Source organism: Chrysoperla carnea, chromosome 2, assembly GCF_905475395.1.
Source record: "Chrysoperla carnea chromosome 2, inChrCarn1.1, whole genome shotgun sequence".
Taxonomy (NCBI): Eukaryota; Metazoa; Arthropoda; class Insecta; order Neuroptera; family Chrysopidae; genus Chrysoperla; species Chrysoperla carnea.
The window spans coordinates 55357886-55378742 of NC_058338.1; the positions used below are offsets into that span (position 1 = coordinate 55357886).

General features: G+C 27.4%; 1 protein-coding gene across 5 annotated transcripts; it reads left to right on the forward strand.

Annotated features, from left to right (window-relative positions):
* Positions 1 to 9315: 9315 nt before the first annotated feature.
* On the forward strand, positions 9316 to 20201 carry LOC123292506 (protein HID1). 5 transcript variants are annotated; one of them, XM_044873216.1, is made up of 16 exons: positions 9316 to 9475; positions 9541 to 9754; positions 11551 to 11702; positions 11822 to 11875; positions 11970 to 12169; positions 12485 to 12689; positions 13805 to 13822; positions 14536 to 14733; positions 16999 to 17089; positions 17163 to 17393; positions 17510 to 17674; positions 18269 to 18711; positions 18777 to 18884; positions 18966 to 19135; positions 19839 to 19997; positions 20095 to 20201. In XM_044873216.1, exons 1-16 carry the CDS (start codon positions 9410 to 9412, stop codon positions 20156 to 20158), a joined length of 2538 nt encoding a protein of 845 aa, XP_044729151.1. In that variant the 5' UTR covers positions 9316 to 9409; the 3' UTR covers positions 20159 to 20201. The 5 variants fall into 5 exon arrangements, with proteins under 5 accessions (XP_044729151.1, XP_044729152.1, XP_044729153.1 ...); XM_044873217.1 differs by lacking the exon at positions 13805 to 13822; XM_044873218.1 differs by lacking the exon at positions 13805 to 13822 and having other exon boundaries at positions 18269 to 18642; positions 18831 to 18884.
* The last annotated feature ends 656 nt before the right edge of the window (positions 20202 to 20857 follow it).

The following is a 20857-nucleotide window of genomic DNA, read 5'->3' on the forward strand; positions in this document are numbered from 1 at the left end:
TAAAACAATAAATAAACTTTACGCATGGAAAATCGTACAAACTTTATGAATTTGTGGGTTCTGACAAGTAACTCTCGTAACTTTAGAGTCATCACGATCACAAAGTCCTAAAAATTTTTGAGTTTTCGAGATATTGGATGTAAAAAGTTTAAACATTGGAAATAATGCATGCATTAGAGATTTATATTTGACGTAATATTCGTCTGGGAATAAAATTCACTGAATTTTTGTATTAATTTTAAAAATACATGCAAAAAGTACCCATAAAATGTGTGAAAAAAGAAGTAGCTGATGAAAAATTTTGTGTTCACGCACTTCTCGCTCCTTCTCGGTGGGTACATTTTTTTAAAATATAATTAAAAACTTCCAGCGATCTTTCATCTCAGACGAATATTATGCCAGATACTCCCGAAAGCGCATATTATTGCCTATATTTGATCTCTGAACTTTCTATATATCTCGAAAATCGAAATTTTTAAGCCTTTGTATCTATGGAGTCTTTTGATCTAATGATCAAGGGCTGCTAACTTTTTAGTTATGTTTTTTAAGACTTGTCATAAAAAGTATTTTAATCATAAAAAGTTATTAAACACAGAAACAATAATTCAAGACTGAGAACGATGCATAATCATTGAATAGATGTAATGATTGTGCATTAAGGGGTAATAGTAGCAGAAAAAATGAATCTGATCGAAATTTATTTATAACTTATAATTTTATAGATGTCAACACTAGGGAACTCCTTATATTGCGAAAAAACAAATATCAATCAAAGTGAATTTAAGATTATTATTTATTGATAACAGCTAGTTTTCGATAGTGTTGACATGTATAAAATAATTTATAGAATGATTTCTATAGGTATTATTTTTTCTGCTAAATTATACTTTAAAAGAATTTATGACCATTTATACAATTTATAAAAAAAAACCCAACATAAAAAAACAATTTGCATTTATTATTAATTTTCTTTTCTTAAAAATGTAATAATAATAATACACAATGTCTAAATGGTGGGGGGTTTTTATTAAAAGTAAAATTTTTTTTACTAAAAATTTTTAACTTTTTTTTTTGTTTATTTTTTTTAAACCTTAAGTTTTATTGTATAAAATAATTCGCTTGCCTTTTACAATCGAAAGAAAATATTTTTATTTTATCAGAATTGCATTGTAAACTGAATTTTTATAACTATTTAAATATAAAAAAGGGAAAGAAAAAATTATTTTAAAATAATCACATCTAATTTTCGAATCAAAAAATTAGTTAGGAACAACTACTCAAAGCGGTTTTGTTTTTTTTGTTTTTTTTTTTTTTTGAATCTCTCTTAATCATTATTCTTTATCGCCCAATCTCTGAATCATTTTCAATTTTTATAATGTACTATCGAAAATACTAAAAAATAATCAATCAATATTATTAAAAATGATCATATTAATTTTAAATTTTTCATAGTTTCGGTTCGATTTCATGTCGTATCTTCTTAATTTCCCAATTAAAATACAGTCGTACGTTTTTCAAATTGAAATTTTATTTTTTTCTTTCTTTTTAATAACCTAAATATGTGAAGAAGTTCATGGGAACTGGAATTTGCCAATATATTGTTTACTAGATATCAAATTCTCTTGAAAAACCAATTTTCCATAAGTCCAAATTGTCACATGATTAAAGGTCTTCAAAATCATGACTTGCGCGTAATTTTCTAAAGTACAATATCTATAATTATTGAATAATGGACAATGAATGAGTTTTTATCTTTTTAAAAAGAATTTAATATTTCTTATGGATTTTAAAAAATTTTGAAACAGTACGAATACATTTTATTACATTATCGCTTAAATAAACTACATTATCGCTTAATTTTGTTATGTTTTTATTATTTTTTTAAAATATACTAAAGTTTCTTTTTAATTTCTATTATTTAAGTATTGATTAATTTTATTCGCTAAATGCAAATAAAATTGTAACATCACTAAAAGACGATTTACAAATAAGCAAAATGTAGTTGAAACACAATAAGTTTAATACTTTTTTTATTTCTTTTAAATGGCTGTGCAATAATTTTTAATTTTATATAAGTTGTACTGTTTGCAATACTTAATTATTAATATTAATTTCGGAGTTTAATGTTGAAATTGTTTGTGAAAATTAGAAAAATCTTAAAATTTAGTTGTATCTTGATGAAATTCATACTGATAATACTTACGGATATTGTGAAAAGAAAATAAAAAAACATTATATAGGTGTTTCAGAATCGCACAGCACTATTTTAGGTACGCATTCTCTGACACAAAATAGTTCATATATGTTTAAAATTAATTTATTACGTAGATTTACTAGAAGACATAGAGTACTCACAAAATAAGTTGACGGGAATAAATACATTCATTCAGTACTCACAAATTAAGCTAACGGGATAAATCAGAAGATTGTGGTGACCCTTTAACAACTCCAGAGACAGAAGTTTAAAGGAATTTTGTTGTTTCTTTTGTGGTAGAGAATACATGCCTGAAATGACCTAGTGCAATTTTAAATAACCCTGTGTATATATAAAGTTCTTATACAAAATTATTGTATGACATAATACAGAATGTTCAGAAAGGCAATGCAAGAAATTTATCATAGTGCAACATTCCATTTTAATAGTCCGCTTACTTAGATATAAATACGGTTCAGCAACCAGGAACAGAGCATGCATGTATCACACAGCTTTGGCATTTAATTCAGCGTCATTGTATAAACCGAACAAAGCCGTTGTGCTCGGGTATTTTATCCATGTACATTATTGTACAGTGAATCAATCTTATGATAATATTAGTTTCCTATATTAGGGAAATAGGTAGTTATACACATTATTTATAAATATTAAGAATTTATTTATTATAAAATGAGAATATAATAATCAAAAGTTGCAAAAAATAACCTATATAGTTACGTGGGCACTGTGATCGGGTATAACTTAGTGACAGTGACACTATTAGCTAATCCGCTAAAAGAGTTCAACGACAGCAGCTACTATGAGCGGTAAATAATGCGCGTATTTTGCTTAAAAATTATTAGGATTTTACAAACTGTCGAGTATTAAATATACGGCAACAATGACGCCGGGTTAAATAATTTATACATGAATAGGAAGAAATATACATATCAGGATAAAAATCACACCCACAGCTTGTGGTGTTCTAGCCCAGAAATTTGTCCTCTGGAATACACATATGTAGATGATAAGATGTGTACATTTTTTTCTACCTGGTGGCTGAGAAATAGGGTGAGTTAGATTTTTACCCAGATGTGTATACATGTGAGCCATATTAGAAATGTCACTAACAATGAATGAATTGTCGTTCTATAAATTTCTTGCGCTAATTTTTCAGCATACTATTCTGAGAAAAAACTTATTAGTGCCTGTTAAATTTTTTTTTTTTCAAAACCTTTTTTAATAAAAAAATCTTGGGCGTTTTTTCTGTGCTTTTAAAAAATTTTTAAATGTTATATATTGGTCAAATTGTAATGTACTTAATTTATTTTTCAAAAGAAAAAAAAAAGAGTAATTATCGTTATAAAAATCGTTTTAACTTTATTTAAAAAAAATTTATTTTAATGTAGTATAAATATATTATTTAAGAAAGTCCTTCACGATTTTAATCTTAATACAGAACGATACGTCATAAATGTTGATGTTCATTCTTTAATACTCTTCTTAAAATTGTTAAACTAATAGCTTATTACATTTGGGAAGGTTGGAAATATACCTATCTAGCATATACAACGCATTTAGAAGAACGTCAAGGATCAACTGATAAGAAAAATTTCGCATTTTTTATTCTTTATGCTCTTTTAAACACATTTTACCTGTTAAATACGTCTCTTGAAAATTAGATAAATTTTTCCAATGTTCATGAAATGCTAGGAAGGAAATTTGTTTAGCAATTGAAAAGATAGTTTTTAAGTTTTATATTAAAATGTTGACATAAATTGCTTAAGAATAGTGAGTGTGAAAATCGAATCCATTTATGAAATATCTTTTATGATAATAAAACTACTATAAAATTAGTGAAAATTGATTAAAAAAATTATTGTTGATAAAATACAGATGTGATTCTAACTAAATGCATACAAGTTTTCTAATTAAAATGTCAGAATTCCGATCAGAGCTTAGTATTAATACAGAAAATGTTCCGTGAATCTTTTAGCAACGCGAAAGATACGATTAATTGCGCGGGATCAAAAGGAATAATGCTTTCAGAGCGCTTCATATCATAAATGGTTATTTCAACAGAAAAAACATTTGAAACTCATTTGTCTTAGCTACAATTTATAGCGGAACTATTACATATACACTATAATTTTAAACATCATTTTCCAAATATTCACAAAATTGTATTTCCGGAATTTTTTCTCTTTTAATTAACCGTACGTTATTCCTATCGGTGGGGAAATTTCAGCAAAAATTTAAATACTAATATTAATCTTGGGCCGTAATAGTGAAAAAAATTATATAACACTCGTTAATAACTCAGTATGTGGCTTCATTGAAATGATCCTGAAGCAATTTGTAACGGCAGCCACACGACAATAAGTAGCCTGCGACCTCGAAAATAGCAATTTTCGAGATAATGAAAGCGGTACATAAACTTATCAGTTTGAATGACAAAAAACGAATATTCGTTAATTTTCAGCTTTTGGTCGGTGTAAAAGTAAAACCACATAATTAAAAAATTTTTCAAATAAAAATGTTTACTGCTCGTCAAAATAAAGTATGTACAAAGCTACAGCTGAATGTCAGTCAATTTTTTTAAATCACTAATCACGATTCAAGTGATATTAATGTTCAATGTGTTTAACGTCAAATATGTCGGTAATCATTTTCAGTTTCTTCATTCTTCAACTGATTGATCCCAGACTGTATCAAAATTTGATACGATCTTGAACCAGATTAAATATTTTTTCACTTTAAGTGTAGCGCTTAATGAGTAATACGTTGAGTGTATATTTTTAGAATCACCCTGTATCTAAATGATTGTGATCAAAGTAAATTACACTAAAATGTGTGCTAATTATAAATTACGTACTGAATGCAATAGATTTAATCGTACTGTTTTATTTTATATACTTAAAAGAAATGAAATTTATAAATTTTATTATGTCTATATAGCTTTAAAAATGTAATTTTGCATATTTTGTTTTCATTTTTTTTTTAAATAACATATACATAAATAAAAATATATTATATATACATATTTTTGATAGTTTTAGGATATTTTAGTGACATGCCAATGTATTGTCGATAGTAGTTTTTTTGGGAACAACTATTTACAGTAAATAATGATTTTTATGAATGGGTAAAATAATAATATAAGAGTTTTAATAAAAATTGTATTGAATATTTTTAGTACTCGAATCTTAAATTAAAATTATCACAATCAATATACCTTTATAAAAACTGCGCCGAAAATAATTAATATTAAAAAAAAAAGTCTAAACCAAAATAACCTCATAAAATCTGCATTAAAAAATTATTTGGCAAAAAAAAAACTAGAAGAGTAGAGCAATAATAAATTTTGAATAAAAATGTTATGAGCGGTGTCTAGAAACAATTCTAGCTTAATTGTATCTTCGGTAATTTACATTCAAGTTTTCTTCGATAAATAATATTTTAAATTGTTATTTCTAATTGTCAATTGTCAATTATAGCCAATATTGCTAAATAATTGCACCTTATTTCCGAATACGTTAAAAGGTCGATAATCTATTCGCTATGAATTCGAGGGAAGTGGTTAACCATGCACCATTTATAAACTTAGTTTAATTTGAATAAATAATAAGAAACAAAAAAATTACACGGAAGCCGAGACTCGAATCCGAATTCTATAGATATCCGTACTAAGATGTACACAACTCCCTCATTCCTTCTAATCGAATAATATAGATTTGAAAGCAGCGGATTTGGTTACGTCCTAGATCGGATATCTAGAGGACCCGACTTCTGTGTAATTATTTATTTATTTAAATTATTTAAACAAAAGTTGCTTTATCCAATAGGTTTAGGCCAGCTTTAACCGAAATTGTGGTATATCGTAGCTTTAAATAAAATGCCAATAATAAACAAATTAAAATATTTTAAATAGTAATACATATTCCATTCGAAAGTACATTGAGCTGTGAAGACAATCTTACTCTCACTCTGGCGCCTACAATGCAATAATATAATTGCTCAAACTAGCTTTTAAGAAAATTAGTGAGAATAAGTTTGTTTCATTTAATAACATTTAAATCTACTCTTTATAAATTCCCTCTCTTATATAGTTCCAAAGCAAAATGTCCGTGTACAACTGCCTTATTCATTCATTTATATCCATAAATCCAAAAGCTCAATCTACCTACGATTTTTGTAATTTCAATTAAAGCGGAAGTTTTGATTGCAAATGAATGAAATCTTTTATTCAATAATATTATTTTGGTAAATTATTTTTTATGAGGTTTTGAGTTTTTATAAAATTTTTAACAATATTTTTTAGAACTATTTTTTACAAAATTAAAATGAGTGCTGGTCAAGAATATCAGAAGTTATGAATTCAATTCCCATTTTTAGTTTAAATAGTAAGAGTCACTACCAAATGTTTACTTGTAATATCAATGGTTTACTATTTTCTACAGATGATAATTAAAAATGAATTTTTATTAATTCTCTTGATCTATAATATGAATAATCTTAATTTTCATTTTTGTTTCAAAGTGTTTTAAAGTAAAAACTATTTAAAAAAATTTCGACATTTTTCAAAACTCTTGATTACGTACGATTTAACAATCCTTAAAAATAATTTGTATATGCGTTAAATAGAACGTAATCATGGAAGGTATTTATATCAAAATGAGACGTACTAAAATTTGTTCTAAAATATAAGACTTGATAAATAAATTTTTCAGTTCCCTTTATAATAAGAAAACGTGCCAAAATGAATGAAAAAAGACAAGATAAGCACATTTTTTATAGATATTTTTATACACAAAGAAAAATTTTACACAATTTGTTTTTTTATATATATATATATATAATTTTTCTTAAATTATATTTTTTATTTTGTATAATTTTATATAAAATATCTTTTTTTTATTTTAATTGTTATAAGATCGTGTAAGGTTTTGAACAAATATACATTTTATAATTATTATAACTATCAAAAATGTCTGTTCACAAAATTTTATTCATTTAATTTACGTCCAACAGCAGGTCAAATATATATTCTTAAAAGTTTTTCTACAGGTCGACGTAAAATTAACATTATGGTCTGAAGCCCCAACAACTGGAAGCTATGAGAGCTCAAGTATACTCTTTGCCTCATTTTTACATGATTGTATTTGAATTCTGTCGTAAATAGTAAATTTCAGGTCGATTTTAGTACTACAGTATCGCAATATTTACCACTAAAGAGAGGGTCTAAATATCTGGTAATTATAATAGAAATGGATGAAATTTAAGAAGTATCAAACAAACCTTTGAAGTTGTCCAACAATACAATGACTTTTTTTAATTTTTGAGTTTTAATTACTTTAGAAAAATTAGATTTTTATCCAAACCAGAAACGAGCTGTTTATTTTGCTGAATTTTTTTTTGGTATACTTGAATTTATATGAATTTCAAAAAAATGAGGAAGAAGTATAAATTATTTATACTGGAAATGAATATATTGTTTCTAGTAGTATATTATACTTGAAAATCAAGAGGAATTTTGAAAGTTTATTGTTGTGACCACTCTGATGACGTCTTAAGCTGAGAATGCAATCACTGCGCTACTAGTAATTATTTTGGCCAAATATAGAAGACGTAGGAGAATAATAAAATTTTGAGACGAATATTATTATTTTACAGATAAACTAAGGATATATTTTGACCAATTAATTAATTATATTATTTCAGTATTTATTATTTTAAATATTGTGAATAAGAATCATTGGTGTAGTAGATAAAAACTAATTAACGAAATAAAAATCAATCCAGTTTATAATGCATAAAATATAAAACAGAAATATACTTTATTAGTCGGTTATTGTTATAAAAAAAATATTAAGACAGCATTGAGTTGGTATTATAAGAATAATATAATTATAATTTTTTTAATTTTATTTTGGACTTAAATATTTATCATCGATTAAATAAAATTGTAAAATCTATACATCAACTTGCTTTATTTCATATTATACTATTTTTAATTATATTCCTTGTTAAATGAACCTTATTCTAAAATCGTTGTTATCAATATTTCATTCTTTTTTGAAATGATACTGCTTTGTAAATTAAGCACGAGCTCTGTAGGTAAGTTGTCAATGTGTTTCATATTTTACAATTTTTCCTTTTAATTATGATTTTTTAATTATAATCCTTGTTAAATGAACCTTGTTCTAAAATCGTTGTTAATCAATATTTCACTCTTTTTTTAAATGATACTGCTTTGTAAATTAAGCACGAGCTCTGTAAGTTTTCAATGTGTTAGGGTGCTAAAACAGAGTACGCTAAAAAAGCGTCTTGTATGGGCGGATTATTTTATGATTTCGGTTACTACTTTGTTATGGAACATTGATAATATTCCGCTCTTTTTTGAAATGATACACTTTTGTAAATTTAGGATGACCTTTGTAAGAAAATTTTTAGTATATTAAGGAGTTAAATTTACAGAGTATACTAAAAAAAAGTTTTGTATAGGTGGATTATTTTATGACTTCGACTTTGCCAGGGAACATTGATTCCAGGAACGCTACAAATTTGGCGACTTTGAATTGAAAAAATTAAAGTTGGACCTTGTATGACTTCAAAAAAAAATCTTTTTATACATCCTCTATCCTTAAAAATTAAAATACAGGCTTTAATACATGCCTTCGGGAACGATACGCCTTAAGATAAAAGTGATAGGAAAATTTTGATTTTATTTTTATAAATCTATTTTTTAAGCATATACGTAGGCAACATAATCTATGGTGAGTCCAGGGAGGGCAGCTGCCCGGAGATGTTTCCACCCCTCTGTACGCTCATGTTATCGAATAAAACTGAGTAATAAAACTTTTTCAATAAAGCCTTGGCACGCACGCACGACACTCTACAGCCACAGTTTATATAAGTCTATGTTTTTAACATTTATAAGTCTGTGGTAAAACATAAAATCTTTTGTTGACGGAAAGACCTTCATATCAGTTCATTTAGAAACTGACGTCATTCAATAATAAGTGATAGTTAATTGCCATTTTCATGATTATAAAAGAGACAAATACATTTCTGTCATACCAGTTTCCTTTTTAGTTCAATATGCAATACGCCATTAGTTCCGGTTTCTTGTCATTTGTTATTCAATAAATAATTTTGACGTTTGCTATAAACAAGTCAAAACATAGAAAAAAAGATTCAAAACATTAATTAATTATGGGAAATAGTGATACAAAATTAAATTTTCGTAAAGCTGTTGTACAATTAACATCAAAAACACAGGTAAACATATGTTAAAACTAGTAAACATAAACAAAATGTATTTAATGTATAAATTATTAAAATAGCCAATCGACCCTGAAGATGAGACATTTTGGGAACAATTTTGGTCTGAAAATGTGACGAGTGTACAAGATGTTTTTACATTAGTACCAGCTAGAGAAATACGTGCTCTGCGTGAAGAGGCACCGTCTAATTTAGCGACATTATGTTATAAAGCTGTGGAGAAATTAGTTAAAGCAGTTGATAACAGTTGTCGAACACAACAAGAACAGCAAACGGGTAAGTTCCTCTCTCCTTATAACGTAATACTAAAAATGCTTTGACAGTTTCTTATCACTCAATCGTTTTTATTATCTTACATTATTATTATTATATTACGTATAATTTCCTACTAATATTATAAAAATGAATATTTTTATGAGTGTTTGTTAATTAAATTTATGGAGATAACAATTTTAATTAACCATTACTTAAAGTTTTTAAATCTAAAATTTATGCACAATATCTTTTGTTAAATGGTAAAATTTTTAAGGGCAAGTTTTGCTGAACCCGTTAGATAATCCAAGCCTGAGAGTAAAAATTTGTTTTGTTCAGGGAAGAAGGGTGAAAATTCCAAATGAAAAGACCATGGTATAATTACTTAAATTTTGTATCAGAAATTTTGGTATGATGTGGATTTTCCCACACAAAACTTCCGGTCAATGCGCAGTAATCATAAATTCAAATGTTTTAGTTATCAGACTAAACTTAACATAAAATGTTTTATTTAAATTATACATTACTGCAGTGTAGTTGCGGGTATTATATCAGTCGATTTTTTATCAATTTACCATAAAAGCGATAAAAAATGCCGTACCTTTTAAATTGTTATACAAAAATTTTTCATTTTTCCTATTTTTCGTGTCTCTCTATTTATTTTTGTTATCAATATTAAGAAACATCCTTTCTCTTTGTTATTACAACTGGGAATACGAAAAATGACAAATATTTTGCACTGCCTTGAAAGAATTATTTAGGTTCCTATCTCGAAAAATACTCTCCTGGAGAGAAATGTATAAAAAATATTTTCTAATATTACGAACACTTTTAATGGCACCAATTTCATATCGTTATGAAAATACAAATTTTTATTCATCGCTTTTGTTTTTATAAAAAGAAAATTTCTAGTTATCTTATATATATATTTTTTAAGCCTGTTTTTATGTCACTTTTCGAGATCTTCCTTTATTAATTTCTATGATTTACGGACCCTCATTTTAGACCTTATCGTGCTGGCTAATGACGAAAAATAGAGTCACTATCTAAAATGTAACGCTTAGGAAAAAACAGCATAGAGAAATATATTAAGTTAAAAATAATTGAAAAAAATACACTCGAACCCGGACTTCTTGGATTCATGTCAAGCGCTCTACCAATTAGGCTATTCGAGTTCTAGACACAAAAGCATTTTTTTCATCTCAATGAATTTTTTTAATTTGTTTATCCACTTATTTATTGTTTTTTGTTTACTTATAATCATGCATACGATATTTATTTACATCATGGTCTATTCGACTATATTTGATGAAATATGATACATACAGGCGTAAACTAAATATTGACAAATATCTTGTCAAGTAATATTAGTTAAAGAGAATTGAAAAAATACACTCGAACTGCTGTATGTATCATATTTCATCAAATATAGTCGAATAGACCATGATGTAAATAAATATCGTATGCATGATTATAAGTAAACAAAAAACAATAAATAAAAATAATATTAAGCTTTAGTTTTGTTTAGTATGTAATTTGCATATCATATCTGTTATAATATTGCCTATGAAAAAAATTAAGTAAATTACTATTGATATTTATCTAGCCTGTTTTTAGCCACGGGTACCGCACTGTGGAATTCCGCACGGGCCGAGCTAGTTATTTACAATTTCTAATGAAAAAATTTATTATTGTTAAACTACCTAATGTTTTATTAAAAACTACCTAATTCATTTTATGCTTGTACGATACGCACTTGGCTTTTAATAATATTTCGTTAAAAAATATACATTTTAAATAAAGACTTGTTACTTTTTTAGTCTTAAATTGTGTACGATTATTAACCCGTATCTTACCGTACATATTCGAGGATAATGAGTGGAGAGGGTTTTTTTGGTCAGCTTTACCTAGCCAAACCGATGAGGATGAAGAATCTGTTCCACTTGCGCAATCCCTCATAAATGCATTATGCGTAAGTAATCATCAAACGTACATAAGCTTTTGAAATCGGACAACTTGTATTAATTTATCTCAAAAATTACAATAGACTGGAGACATTATCAATGAAATTTATGTTTTTTTATATTTCAGGATTTATTATTTTGTCCAGATTTTACTGTTGTAGGTAGTCGAAAATTAGGCCCGGTAAGAACTTATATATATTATAAATAATATGTATAATTATTTATAAAATAATTATACATATTTTATGGATTTATAATTTTGTTTTTAAATGTAGGATAAAGCTGAAGATTTAAGTGCAATAGATAGTTGTGAATATATATGGGAAGCTGGTGTAGGTTTTGCCCATTCGCCGCCACGGCATCCAACATTAGATCATAATCGTACTGAAATATTGAAGTTATTACTAACATGTTTTAGTGAAACAATGTATCAACCTCCAACTGATATTTCTACATCACCAAATCGATGGATTGCGTAAGTGTTTTTTATTTTATTACTAAATTTTTTAACTAAAGGACTTGCCTGTTATGAAAAAAGTATTCTGATAGTTCTTGATGAGTTGGTAAAAAATCTCAAAGGATACAAAGCCCTAAAAATTTTGTTAGATGAGATGAGTTGATTAAAGTTCAAATAAAGCCAGTAATATATGTTTCCAGGAACGTATATCTGTGTAAATTCATCACTTCCTGCCATTGAAATTTCACCTTACTTCGATTTAACGCAAACTTACCCACTTTTTTAAACAATATTATTGTGTTTTAAAGAAAAATTATAACAATTTTTTTGCAGTTATTTGACTAGTGCAGAAAATAGACATGCTCTCCCAATGTTTACTTCACTATTGAATACCGTATGCGCTTATGATCCAGTCGGCTTAGGTGTACCATACAATCATTTAATATTTGCTGATACAATGGAACCTTTGGTTGACACAGCATTGCAAATATTAATTGTGACATTAGATCATGATACAAGTTCTGCTGATACTGAAGAGGTAATGCATTTAATACAATTATATATATGTTTTAAAAAATTTTTAAAACAGTGGCGTAAAATGGAGTTTGTGATCTGCGTCGAAGGAGTTTTAAATTTAAAATTTGAATTGGTTGAAAATAACTCAGGGTACGCCATTGTGTATTAGGGATTGATTAGTTTGTACTAACTCATAAATCCTTTGGTTGAATTAAATAGAATTTTAATTAAAAACCGATAACATTTGTGCCATAAAACTATTAAGATTTAAAAAATCAATTAGTCTTGACCTATTATTAATATTCATTATCGCATATAATTATTTTTAACACGAATAGAAATCACTAATTTCATTCTACAGGGTGTGCCATATTTTATGCCAGTATGAAAACATTGAATAACTTTAGCATTTGTCAACAGATTGAGTTGATTAGACATTTTTTTTGAAACAATTCAGTACAATTTTAACCACGAGTCGCTTCATAATAAAACAACGCGGCGAAATAGTGACTCTGTTCATTGAAAATAGTCGTTCACTCAGCGTGCAAATCGTCGAAAATATCGTGGCCAACAGGAACCGTCTGACAACAACACTATTCGTCGTTTGGTGTTATTTTTTTGAACACGGAATAGGGGAATAGGAGATTGTCAGCCTGCCGTTTATAAGGACCAAAGCGTTCCAATGAACTGGTTGAAACATTCAGGGAGAGCCCAGAACCCAAAAGTGTCATATGGCCACCAAACAGTCGCTTGAATGATTGGCACTGAATCAGATTTTTAAAACTAAATTTTGATGCCTCACAAGGGTTATTTCACACTCTCTAGCGGCGCTAATAAGCAAAATTGCCGCATTTGGGGAACGGAGAATTCAAACGAGATTCATGAAACGCCATTGCATGCTCAAAACACAGCATAAAAGGCATATTTCGTTTTGGCTAATAGAGGTGGCCACGAAGTAGTATTTAAAAACTAATCCAAATAAATTGTTGAGGACCAAATTGAATAAATATACCTTATATACAGAAATCGGTTGTTTTTTTTTTTCAAAATTATTCCATTTTTACATACCGACATAAACGATACGGCACCCTATATAACTGAATATTATAAATTTTGTCTTTTTAATGTAATTAACAGCTACGCGTGATCTTATCGGTAAGAATAACAAAAATTATTAATATTGCTTTATGCCGACGCTTTGTATAGCTTTCGTAGATTTATGGTAAATACTAATTTAGTGAAGTAGTTTGTAAATTTTACAGTTTTAAAGAATTTATATAAACATATTTTACAAGCCTAAATTTGTTTAAATTATCATAGAAAATGTCTTTAATATTCGTTTTTAAATACTCAGCGAATGTTTGAAGAATATAATCTCGATAATTTTATATAAACAAAGCATAGTGGTTAAATACAAACCATTTAAAGTTAATCTTAAAAATAATGTTTGATAACTGTAGTGTCACCTTATAAACAAGGGCTATTTTTGTATTGAAAAAATAGCCGTGCAATGCTTACTTAACACACGCTTTTGTACATTGTTAAAATTAGTCTTAAAAATATATTGTAGGTAATTGATGAAAAGATTCTAGAATCATGAAATATAATTTAACCCAATAAGGTCAGTTTTGTATTTTCGAAATAAGTATTTACAAGACAAAAATTGATCATATTTGAGCAACTATCTAATGTACATTTTTTTTTATTGCAAAAAATAACCGGGCAATGTTTAACACGCGCTTGCGTATATTATTAAAATTAGTCAACCGTGAAATGAATGCTCCCCCCAATACGTATTTAGAAGATAAAAATTGATCATAAATCCTCTTTTCTATAATTTAATTTCTTAATTATTATTTTATATTTAGGGTTCGGTACCAGATAATTTGTTCATAAATTATTTATCACGTATTCATCGTGATGAAGATTTTCATTTTATTCTACGTGGTGTTACCAGATTACTTAATAATCCTTTAATGCAAACTTATTTACCAAACTCTACAAAGAAAGTACATTTTCATCAAGAATTATTGGTATTTTTCTGGAAAATGTGTGATTATAATAAGGTAATTTTTAATTTATTTAGTATAAGTTGCTTCCATTAATTACGTTATGTAAATTTCGTTAATTTTTTTACCTAATACTATCCATAATTAATTATATGCTCATTCAAATTAAGATGAGCATTTCTGTGGGCTGTATTATGCATTTTGTTAAAATATATCCCCTTAAGGACCCACAATAAAAATATTTAGCTAAATTATAAAATTATTAATTAGCTAGACCGGTTTCGATTGCTTTGGCAATCCTCTTCAGTAGCATTAAACCTCTTAAAATTAAAAAAATCTTAAAATTAAACAATTAATTACTAAACTCCGAAAAAACGCCGCATCACCCTGAAACAAATAATAATAAAATATTACCCTTAAAATAAAAATAAAATTATTTACCAGATTATAATAATAAATCTTTATGTTACACCCTCTAAAACAATGTATCTGCCTGCTTTCACCTAAAACACAATAAAATATTAAGTTTAAATCCTAAGATAGGATTATCGTTATGAATATATCAAACAAACTAAGGGATTAAGCCTTAGCCTAAAATAAAATATAAGATAAGGAAAGTTGTAAATATCAAATATAAACACAGAAATAAAAATTAAAGAGAAAAATAGATTACCAACAAATTAAAAAATTTATCCTCGATACACCTAAAACAGAATAAATAATTAGAATTTAGAAAAACCTGTAACAAACCAAAATAAAATTCAATGAAAATAAGCAAATTAAAAAACAAAAAATAATAAATAAAAATAATTAAAGAACAATAGAATAAGTATTACCAAATGAAGTAAAATGGTGTACCTAAAACAGAAGAAATTATTGATTAGTGTACCTAAAACAAAAGAAGTTATTAGTTAGTGTACCTAAAACAGAATAAAATATAAAATAAAAAATGAAATTGAAGTAAGCAAAATTATAAAGAAAAATATAAAACAAATAAAAATACAAGAAAATAAGTTGAAAAATAAAAAATTTACCAAATGACAAACTGAAACAAAACAAAAAATCAAATTAAGTAAAAATAATAAGCAAAAATGAAAAATCAAAAAATATATCAAAAATCAAAAAATAATAATAGGAAAGAGAAATAAATAAAAATAAAGTTGAAAAATAGAATAAATTATAGTATCTCGAGACAACACAACTGAAACAGGTAACTAAAAGAAACACTGCCCAAATTGTGTTGTTTTTCGATCACCATTCGATCCCTTCAAATAAAACAGGTAAAAAGTGTACACCACAAGTATAATTAAGCAATAAACTTAATCGTCACATGTACTCTAGTTAACTGTTCCATTCCATTTTAAGGGTAATATTTTATTATTTGTTTCAGGGTGATGCGGCCTTTTTTCGGAGTTTAGTAATTAATTGTTTAATTTTAAGATTTTTTTAATTTTAAGAGGTTTAATGCTATTGAAGAGGATTGCCAAAGCAATCGAAACCGGTCTAGCTAATTAATAATTTTATAATCTAGCTAAATATTTTTATTGTGGGTCCTTAAGGGGATATATTTTAACAAAATGCAATTATATTCTCGTTATTCTCATTCACTGGTAAGGCGGTTGTATTGAGGTTACAGGATGAGTAGAACCGACTCCGTATAATAAAAACATCCGAAAAGTCTCATTTAAATGAGACTGAGTATCCGAAAAGTCTCTGCTGCCAACTTTAAATAAACAAATGTTTTTAAATTTTAAATGATGAAAATATATATTTTGCCTATTTTTTTATTAAAACAATATTTTTTAATTATTAGATTTAATTATTTTGAAGAGTTTTGGTGATATAATTATTTCGTAGAGTTTTAAAAATATTTTTATGTATTTAAAAAAAATTTTGACTGAAAATATGAAACCTGATCTGAAAAATAATTGCAGGTCATACTTTTTTCGCTACGTTATCGTGATTTCGGTTTTTTTAAGAACCCTTATTTTCTCTACCTTCCATATCATAAACAGGTGCCATAACCGCGTCATTAGTGTCTAGATCGAATGGAACTACGAGTTTTTAATGATATCAAAGGCTTCGTATTAAACCTTCTACAATTGGCTCACTGTAGACTTTTATAGACGAAGAAAGTCAAGATTTTCTGAATTTTTTTCCACTGTGCGAGGGTTTGTTAATTAAAAATGATTTCATGATAGTTATTACTGCTTCATCTCCACTATATATTATCTCTTCCAACTAATGTGTAATGTAATTAATGGATAACTTATAAAAAATAATATTATTTTATACTAAAATTAGACTGTGCCTATTTTCTAGAAATTTTTATATTATGTTTTAAAAAGCAGTGATGTACTAGAAATTTTGGTACCTATTTTATACCATTTGAACGATTCGCGTGCTGATCAATGTAAGTAAAAACAATTTATAGTTAATTCAAATTTAAAGAAGTTTTTATAATTAAAATAAAATTTCTTTTTAAGCTCGTGTTGGTTTAATGCATATTGGTGTGTTTATTTTATTATTACTGTCTGGTGAACGTAATTTTGGTGTACGTTTAAATAAACCATATACTGCAACCATTCCAATGGACATTCCTGTGTTTTCTGGCACACATGCTGATTTACTAGTCACCGTATTTCATAAGATTATTACTACTGGACATCAACGATTACAACCATTATTTGATTGTTTACTTACTATTCTAGTCAATGGTATAGTATATCCTATTTCTAGCCAAGTTCCAAAATAGTATAAAATATAAAATTAAATACCCTCGCCTTTCCCTTATTTATCACTCAGATTTTATTAATTACAATTTTGTTTGCAGTATCACCGTACTTAAAAACATTATCAATGGTTGCCAGTACCAAACTATTGCATTTATTGGAAGCATTTAGTACTCCATGGTTCCTGTTCTCTTCAAAAAATAATCATCATTTAGTATTCTTTTTATTGGAAATATTTAATAATATCATTCAGTATCAATTTGACGGTATGTATATTTCGAATATTTAGCATATCAACAACTAATTTTTATAAATTACAAGCCAAAAAGTTGCCACACCATTTTAAAATATTATTTTAGCGTTGAACTTGTGCTTTAACTAGTGAACTTAATAATAAATAATGAAAAGGGTACTGCAATCGAGTTGCTAGCATCTAGATATGTAAATCTTCCACCCCAAGGCAGCCACTCTAACCTAACTATTGTTACAAGGATAAAGAGATAAATAAAACTATGGAATTTTGTCAAAAGCTAAGGCAAAACAGGAAGTCCACAAATTTTCTGTCAGGGCTTACTCCAGAACGAATGAATCTTTCATGTCAAAAGGTTCAATGGTTCTCAGCCTAGTAAGTTTAACGAACATAGTAAAATATTCTAGTTGTGATTAAGCACAACTTGATCTGAAGCATAGCCTCCCTTAAAACCCAATAATCAAGGTTCGCTATAGGCTCAGGTGAGAAGTGCACTTGGGCGATTCCTCCCATAACCTCCGTAACATCAAGAGACCTGAATGGTTATTATTTATTTGCACTGAGTTGCAATTTTCAATTAAATTATTTTCAATTCTAAATAATTTTGCAGGAAATTCAAATTTAATATACACGATAATTCGTAAACGTCAAGTATTCCATGCTCTTGCAAATTTACCATCTGACTACAGTACTATATCACGTTCGTTAAGTAAACGCAGTAAACGTCAATTGGCATCTAATATAGAATCAAATATTGATATTGAAAATACAAATGATAATGTTCGTCCATTAAGTCCTGAAATACCCATGGAAGGTTCACATCCAGCTTTACCTGCACAACCGGGTACGCTAAAAGCATCATTACCAGATACACCGGGTATTGGACAAATGACTGAAAAAGAAAGTGCGCATCCAACATTCCATCAAATGAATGCATTAAATTTAAATTTAAGTCCAACAACTAATGACTCAAATAATGTACATGTGGATAAACCAAAACTTAATCAGAATGAATCTGGAGCTGAAACTAGTTTAATTAATACAGCTGAATCAGTAAGTTTAGTTAATTGTTATTTTTATAAAAACGAAAATAATTTGGTGATTTTTTGTTGTTGTAGCCATTATCACCTGGATCACCTGCCTTGTCTATACATTCAAATTCATCATCAAAGAATGGGACACCTGAAAATGAAAATGAACCTCAAAGAAAGTGTACGGTAAATCAGGTAAGTTATTATTTATGGATTACTACTCATGGCCGTCGCTTAATACAAGTTTTTTTATTTTATTTTTGTTTGCGTTTTTAGAAAGACTTAATTCGTGTTTCTCAAGAAACAACACAAAAACATTCAATGAATGATATATGGGTCCCAACTGCAGAGTGGGTACATTCATGGAAAAGTAAATTACCATTACAAACAATAATGCGATTACTACAAGTTTTAGTTCCTCAAGTAGAAAAAATTTGCATTGACAAGTAATATATTTTTAGTGCACGTTACAGTCAAAACTCTACTTGTTCAAAATTACTTTAAAACTTTTTATACCATGCAAATATCAAAGTATTAATTTTAGTCCCAAATTTGTAACGCTTAAAATATTGATACTACTTATAAAATTTTGGTATAGGTGTTCATAAAATCAGTAAATTAATCCATTTCCGGTTGTCTGTTTGTCTGTCTGTCTGTGAACACGATAACTCAAAAACGAAAAAAGATATCAAGCTGAAATTTTTATAGCGTGTTCAGGAAATAAAAAGTGAGTTCAAGTTCGTAAATCAGCAACATAGGTTAATTAGGTCTTGGGTCTGTAGGATCCATCTTGTAAACCGTTAGAGCTAGAACAAAAGCTTAAATGTATAAAATGTTCCTTATAAAAAATACACAAGTTTTGTTTGAAACATTTTTTCGTAAACATCACTATGTATCCGTGATATGTAATGTGAAAGTGTAATCAACACTGTTTATACATGGTATTTAAACAATTAACACATTCAATTGTTTGTTTTTAATTGTTTATTTGTGAATTCTAATAATTTATTGTTCGAAATTGTACAAGGAACTAACCCACGCTCACATAACATAAAATCGTGTTTTGAACACTTAGGGCTTTTGATTGTGGTAGGCATAACATATCTGGATGAATTAATAATTTATTAAATATTTTTGTTAAAATTTTAGAGGACTTACTGATGAAAGTGAGATTTTAAAGTTTCTACAACATGGTACATTAGTTGGACTACTTCCTGTACCACATCCAATACTTATCAGAAAATATCAAGCAAATGCTGGTACAACTACATGGTTTCGGACATACATGTGGGGTGTGATATATTTAAGGTTTCGATTATTATTTTTTAATTATCCTAAGATAATTTTTGTTTGTTCAAGTTTTGACAATACTTAATATTTTCAACTAAGGTTGTATAATTTTTAGGAACATGGATCCTCCAATATGGTATGACACATATGTGAAATTGTTTGAAATTCAACGAGTTTAAAATAAAGATGATTTTTTTACGAGAGACGAATTGACAAATATTGTATATCTATATATAAAAATATGTTTTAAATTTTAATAAGCATTAAAAAATTATATACATATTTATAGATTTATGTTATTTTATAATTTATTTAAGACTAAACATAATATATTGTTCGTATGTTCGTAAATATTATAATATTATATTATATTAAAAAATGCATTCACTACACCTTGTCTCAATTGTTGGTTTTTTAGTATCCCCTGCAGCATACCGTGTGTGTTTGAAGCATCTAGGGATAGAATTATGTCTGTAATATGACTGAATACAGAATACATTCATTAAGTAATGCATCTAAAAGAGAGGTATTATATACATGCATTGGATTACCAATACATGTATACCAAAGGAATACCAATAAACAGAATACAAACACGTATTTCCAAAAGCATTCACATACTAGTAATGATTGAACGTTATCAAAGCAATTAATAATATTTGTATGCAACAAATCTCCCACTCTCTGCAGGCATACAACAGCTTGTCCTATCGTATCTGTTTATCGTATCTGTAGTCTTACTCTTTTAGATGCATTACTAAACGAATGTATTCTGTATTCAGTCATACTACAGACATAATTCTATCCCAAGATGCTTCAAACACACACGGTATATTCCTCATTTTCATTTAATCTACGAAATACAAATAATAATGTAT